The sequence below is a fragment of the Oncorhynchus gorbuscha genome, unplaced genomic scaffold, assembly GCF_021184085.1.
Source record: "Oncorhynchus gorbuscha isolate QuinsamMale2020 ecotype Even-year unplaced genomic scaffold, OgorEven_v1.0 Un_scaffold_4525, whole genome shotgun sequence".
NCBI lineage: Eukaryota > Metazoa > Chordata > Actinopteri > Salmoniformes > Salmonidae > Oncorhynchus > Oncorhynchus gorbuscha.
The window spans coordinates 26,873-33,802 of NW_025748524.1; the positions used below are offsets into that span (position 1 = coordinate 26,873).

Below are 6,930 nucleotides of genomic sequence, written 5' to 3' on the forward strand. Positions count from 1 at the left end.
AACATTTTGCATGTAAACTAACTGTAGCGGCTCAAACACAGCAACAACAGAAAAAAACTCAGTCTTTGTCGATTCAGAAGAACAACAATAGCTGACAGGAGAGCTTGGAAGCATTTCACTGTACTGTTTACATTTCACTGTACTGTTTACATTTCACTGTACTGTTTACATTTCACTGTACTGTTTACATTTCACTGTACTGTTTACATTTCACTGTACTGTTTACATTTCACTGTACTGTTTACATTTCACTGAATCCTGTGCATATGACAAATCATTTTTATTTGACAATAGACAATGCTGCAAGGACAAGCCCTTTTCTCTCTAATGACATATATTCAAAATCTATCTTCGCTCCAGATTGGTTTATACATCAAACTTAATTAAACTTTTCAGAAGTACAATGAGAGTCAGATTGTTTTATTCTCAGTCATGTGATTGAGCCAGTATTTAGCTCACGCTTCAGTTGACAGAAGTTACAACTGTGAAATCTGTCACTTCTTTTTATTGAGCAAAATACAGTATCACTTCTGCTATTTTCAAGTTCGTTATGTTGATCAGTAGGTCTATTGTTATTGAGTCATAAACTACAAATGGCAACACAGCCTAGCAACCCACATCAACACAACCTTTGGGTAATGATTAACATGATCACACCAGGGAGTGTAACGAATGACGTGAAACAGTAGGACTGTTGCAGATAGACAATGACAAGAACTGACACGATTCCCTTTTCTTAATGATACATTTTACACAATCTATATATATCTAAACATTTGTTTGAGTTGCACAGCCCTTGTCCCACACTCTCTGGTTCAATCATACAGTGAGCTGATAGGGAACAAAGGTTCATGTGTGTCATTAATCATTCACACATCTCTATTGTTAGCATGTTGCTGTAGATTTTGGTTGTCAATCATTGCTATACGCTATGCAAGTATTTTGTAGGCAAATTGTTTTACATTTTTGCCTAAAATGACATACCCAAATCTAACTGCCTGTAGCTCAGGACCTGAAGCAAGGATATGCATATTTGAAAGGAAACACGTTGAAGTTTGTGGAAATGTGAAATTAATTTAGGAGAATATAACACATTAGATCTGTTAAAAGATAATACAAAGAAAAAAATGAGTTTTCAATTATTATTTTTTGTCCCATCAACTTTGAAATGCAATAGAAAGGCCATCATATCACGTAGGAGTCCAGGAGCACTTTAGATTTTGGCCACTAGACAGCAGCAGTGTATGTGCAAAGTTTTATACTGATCCAATGAACCATTGCATTACTGTTCAAAATGTTGTGTCAAGTCTGCCCAAATGTGCCTAACTGGTTTATTGATACATTTTTAAGTACATAACTGTGCACTCAAACAATAGCATGGTATTATTTCACTGTAATAGCTACTGTAAATTGGACAGTGCAGTTAGATTAACAATAATTTAAGCTTTCAGCCCATATAAGATATGTCTATGTCCTGGGAAATGTTCTTATTACTTACAATGTCATGCTAATCACATTAGCGCACATTTACTCAACCATCCTGAGGGTGGGTCACCGATCCCATAGAGGTTAATGAAAAGCATCTAACAGAAGTAAATTCATCCACAAACACAAATATCAGTTTTTATATATCTTACATGACTGTGTTTTCATGAATTTGAGGATATAATCGTCAAGCCCATTCAAAAGCAGACAGAATGAAGTGTCTATGGATGCTTCCGAAATGGCACCCTATTCCCTATATAGTGCACTACTGGACATTTTGAATGCACCCTATGTCTGCATCTGAAAGATGGTACACTTCAATGGAGAAGGACCCCTGTCCTGTACACAAACTTTCTCTGATTACCTCTCCCTATTCTATGGGCTTGTAAGAAAAGGTCAACATCATAATGAAAGATCAGTTCTTGAGTTGAGTCCCCTTCCAACTCCAATCTTTTAAAAATACCTAAACCAGCAGTTCTCAATTCTCTCCTCAAAGAACCCCAGCTGTTCCAGAGCTACCACACCTGATTCAACAACACCTATGGAATTTTAACAGTATATGTCTAACCAGAATAAATATCTCTTTCTGGTTCTTCAAAGGGTTCTTTGTACAACCTTTGAGATTGAGAAAGGTTCTTAATTTAATATAACCATTCGCCATAAAGGTTCTATAAATAACCATTAAAAAGGGTTCTTTATAGCACCGAAAAGGGTTGCAATGATAGCGGAACCCTTTTTGGTGCTATGTAGAACTTTTTTAAAGTTATTTTTAGAACCTTAGGAAAGGTTTCTTTATAGTACCATAATAGTTCCATTTATAACCTTGTGAACATGGTTCTTTATGGAACCTTCAAAAAAAGGGTTCTATATAGTACCAAAATAGGATACACTATTGTTATGAGCCAAATAACTATTAATTGGCATTATATACTGTAGAACCATTTGTTTTTAGTGTGCAGTCCACATAGCACTTCAGCAGGTAATCAACTATCTGGCAGTTAGTGAGCCAACTAGCAGTACAACAAGAGAACATGTCTAACAACCAAGAAAGAAGTGGTCAACATGAATATAAGATCACAGTCCTTTGCAATTGGCAGAAAACAAAGTGCTGCTAGTGCCTTTGGCCCAACGGAATTAGACATTCATATTGTATTTGCATCAGGATCCAAAGTTTTGTCGTTTTTAATTTCTATGAAATCGATACGATCAATCATTAACTCAGCTTCCTACTGCACACTTTAATAGCTACAAGTGATAAACAGTGTGTCCTTGCCTGTAGAATCCTCATCTGCAATAAGAGTTCATTTACAGTGTTATAGGAATAACTAAATATCTTCCACGTGTCTGAGGCAAAAGACATCAACAAATGTCCTGCCAACGTTCTGCAAATGTTCTTCTTCCAAGCTCTCAGTCATTGATTTGAAAATAAACTCTTCATTCTCTAGAAATGAAATGGATCTTTTCAACCATATGTGGAGAATCAAGATGACCAACGTGCTGGAGTGTCTTATTCAGTAAACAGTATTTTCTCCGTGCAATATGATAGTGTGTCAGTCATTGACCGGTTCTGGAAAAGTTGGAGTGAAGGTTCCTGAGAATCTGGCCTATTCCTCATCCAATGTGAAGAAGACCACCTTTATCGAGTAGATCGTATCCAAAATATAGATCACCAGGTTGATCACGGTCATGAACGTCACCACAACCAGATTGTCCCAGGGACAGGGGGAACACGGAACGGGCCGGGGGTTGTTCTCGAAACTATACAGCGGCCAGATGACCGTGGCAGTCATGTACATCATGGTGGCCAGAATATTATAGACCGTGAGCAGTTTGTCAAACGAGAAGGGGAAGAGCGACAGCAGCTGACCGACGGTGAGGAAGATGATGACGAGTGCAAAGATGAAGCAGAGGGAATAAACCGCCACGCACCACTGCAGTCCCGGATGAAACAGAAACCTTGCCGGATCCAGCGACGTGAAGATAATACAGGCCAGCAGAGTCTCCAGGATCTTCAGGAGGCCCGGGACAGTGGACAGGAAGCCACTGATCTCACCACCGGGCCGGAGGCGGGCCAACACCACCTCGCCGGCGTACACTCCGAAACAGAGTAGGGAGCTGACGGTGGCGGCAATCTGGCGGTAGCAGGTGGGGCAGGTGAAGAAGGTGGGGTAGATGACGGAGGAGGTGAAACACATTAGTGCGGCCAGCACGGCGAAGGCCGTGGTGAAGTCATCCCAGGAGATGGGCACCTTGAGATGATGAGGAGGGAGATGTGAGGAAAGGTTATGTCTAGGGCCAAAAGTTTTCATGAAAAATATGTTTTCCTGAAAAACGTGCAACTGCTACTACTGCTTTACAATAGAAATAGACATTAGAAATATATAAGACAGATACACATAAGCTACGATACACGTGAGCCACAAATTCCCCCTCCCACCAATCTATTCCAACAAATCCAGACAGTAAACATCCCCACCTTGGCGCTGAAGCTGGTGAACTCCATGATGAGGATGAAGAGGGAGAAGAAGCAGCAGAAGCACCAGGTGAACATGCACCAGTCCCAGTGTGTGGAGAGCACATGGCCTGCCGAGGCCACCAGACTGAAGGTGATACAGGTGAGGACCACCTCCAACATACGGATGATGCCCACCGGCAGGGTGAGAGACCTCAGGTCCAGGTTCACCATGATGAGATACTGTTGAAGGATCTATCTAGGGACTGGGTGACTGTTCACACACCAAGGGTTCCTTGACTTTTTGTTTTCCTCTCTCTTTCTTCTGGCTAATGTTCTTCTTTCTGTCTCTCTCCTTTGCTCTCTTTTACCAAATGCACATATTTCACATTTGAATGAATCACTGATTCAATTAACTGTGTTCATGTTGCCTCTTAAAGACTTACATTCTCCTCTTCATGGAAGCTCACCCAGTCATTTTCTGCTGTGTCACTTTCTTTTCTCCACTGTGTCACATTGACATCTCCACTCCTCCCTCTCCTACCGTCTTTGTCTCTCTGTGCATTCCCCTGCCGACTAAGGACCTTCCAGTAAAGCACTACAATTCCAAGGGAGGTAAGACCTTCTCTCATTCCTGCCTTATCCAAGTCTCCTTCCCCATGCTGTGGAGACCAGAGCATGCCTGTGTCGAGCCAAACTCCTCCTCTGTTTATGATGGTGTGTAGCCCATAGAAATAGAGTGAATAGAATGGGCCTCCTCATTCATGTCAATGATTGCGGCCATTGCGAGTGTACCCATAAGCTAGGTTGAAGATAACAGAGGTTAGGATAGCTTAATAATTAAATGCAAAAGCATTCTAAAATAAACAAATTCATTGCACCAGCGCCTGAATGAAAATGACTGGGGAGAAAATGGTAGCAGTACAGAAAGTTCACCATCAAAGGTGAATTTCAGACTATTACTCAGCAAACAAATAGATGAACTGTTTTACTGTCATTTTATTAATTTAAACGTTTTTAAAGTTGTCTACAGCCACTTTATAACATGATTTCCCGACCGCTGGTCATGTTTTCAATGCTAATCCTATAACCGAAAGGTTGGTAGATCAAATTCCCGAGGTGACAAGGTAAAAATCTGTCGTTCTGCCCCTGAACAAGGCAGTTAACCCACTGTTCCTAGGCCGTCATTGTGAATTTGTTCTTAACTGACTTGCCTAGTTAAATAAAGGTTAAATAAAAAACATTTCAATGAACATTCTTGGAAATAATTACCTTGGAAATAATTACCTTGCAAATAATTACCTTGGAAATAATTGCATCACAATACCAGGCAGCCTTTGCGAGTGTACCCATGAGTTTAGAGGTTCCAAGCCCGTTCTGTTCATTCTATTTCTATGGTGTATCCTGCCCTCTTTTGGCTTAATTGCACGTTTTACGACCCAGACTCAAGGCACTCATTGGAAGCCGGTCCAGTCTTATCTGGCTCGCCCACGCCACACATGATGGACTCTGGTCTCTGTCAAAGGTAAACTTCAATACTGACCCAATCCCTGGGAGTGGGACCATATCAGACCTGGGTTCAAGTAAGATTTGAAATCTTTAAAATACTTTGAGCATTTGATTGAGTCTACTTGGAAAGACAGTGGGGTTTGCACCTTTGAGACTATTCTATTGGATCCATTGTGTCAGGTAAGCTCAATCAAGCACAACTACAGCATTTGAAAGATTTCTGATACTATTTGCACCCAGCTCTGGTCCAAGTGCACATCCCCCAACCAGGGAAACCCAGGCTTTTGAAGTAACATTTACATACATTTACATTTACATTTAAGTCATTTAGCAGACGCTCTTATCCAGAGCGACTTACAAATTGGTGCATTCACCTTATGACATCCAGTGGGACAGTCACTTAACAATAGTGCATCTAAAACTTAGGGGGGGTGAGAGGGATTACTTATCCTATCCTAGGTATTCCTTAAAGAGGTGGGGTTTCAGGTGTCTCCGGAAGGTGGTGATTGACTCCGCTGTCCTGGCGTCGTGAGGGAGTTTGTTCCACCATTGGGGGGCCAGGGCAGCGAACAGTTTTGACTGGGCTGAGCGGGAGCTGTACTTCCTCAGTGGTAGGGAGGCGAGCAGGCCAGAGGTGGATGAACGCAGTGCCCTTGTTTGGGTGTAGGGCCTGATCAGAGCCTGGAGGTACTGAGGTGCCGTTCCCCTCACAGCTCCGTAGGCAAGCACCATGGTCTTGTAGCGGATGCGAGCTTCAACTGGAAGCCAGTGGAAAGAACGGAGGAGCGGGGTGACGTGAGAGAACTTGGGAAGGTTGAACACCAGACGGGCTGCGGCGTTCTGGATGAGTTGAAGGGTTTAATGGCACAGGCAGGAGCCCAGCCAACAGCGAGTTGCAGTAATCCAGACGGGAGATGACAAGTGCCTGGATTAGGACCTGCGCCACTTCCTGTGTGGTTGTCAACCGTGATGGCGAGATCATGGAACGGGCAGTCCTTCCCCGGGAGGAAGAGCAGCTCCGTCTTGCCGAGGTTCAGCTTGAGGTGGTGATCCGTCATCCACACTGATATGTCTGCCAGACATGCAGAGATGCGATTCGCCACCTGGTCATCAGAAGGGGGAAAGGAGAAGATTAATTGTGTGTCGTCTGCATAGCAATGATAAGAGAGACCATGTGAGGTTATGACAGAGCCAAGTGACTTGGTGTATAGCGAGAATAGGAGAGGGCCAAGAACAGAGCCCTGGGGGACACCAGTGGTGAGAGCGCGTGGTGAGGAGACAGATTCTCGCCACGCCACCTGGTAGGAGCGACCTGTCAGGTAGGACGCAATCCAAGCGTGGGCCGCGCCGGAGATGCCCAACTCGGAGAGGGTGGAGAGGAGGATCTGATGGTTCACAGTATCGAAGGCAGCCGATAGATCTAGAAGGATGAGAGCAGAGGAGAGAGAGTTAGCTTTAGCAGTGCGGAGCGCCTCCGTGATACA

At 43.1% G+C, this 6,930-nt stretch overlaps 1 protein-coding gene across 1 annotated transcript; it reads right to left on the bottom strand.

Annotated features, from left to right (window-relative positions):
* Positions 1-1,400: 1,400 nt before the first annotated feature.
* On the bottom strand, positions 1,401-4,466 carry LOC124028619 (myeloid-associated differentiation marker homolog). Its single transcript, XM_046340640.1, has 2 exons — positions 3,962-4,466; positions 1,401-3,734 (listed from the first exon to the last, which is right to left on the bottom strand). The coding sequence occupies exons 1-2, from the start codon at positions 4,169-4,171 to the stop codon at positions 3,090-3,092; spliced, it is 855 nt and encodes a 284-aa protein (XP_046196596.1). The 5' UTR covers positions 4,172-4,466; the 3' UTR covers positions 1,401-3,089.
* Positions 4,467-6,930: the final 2,464 nt, after the last annotated feature.

Excerpts from the sequence above, each read along its gene's own strand:
- LOC124028619 (XM_046340640.1), bottom strand. The coding sequence starts at position 4,171 with ATGGTGAACCTGGACCTGAGGTCTCTCACCCTGCCGGTGGGCATCATC. Across the intron at positions 3,735-3,961 it reads TCACCAGCTTCAGCGCCAAG|GTGCCCATCTCCTGGGATGA; the intron begins GTGGGGATGTTT and ends CATCATCTCAAG.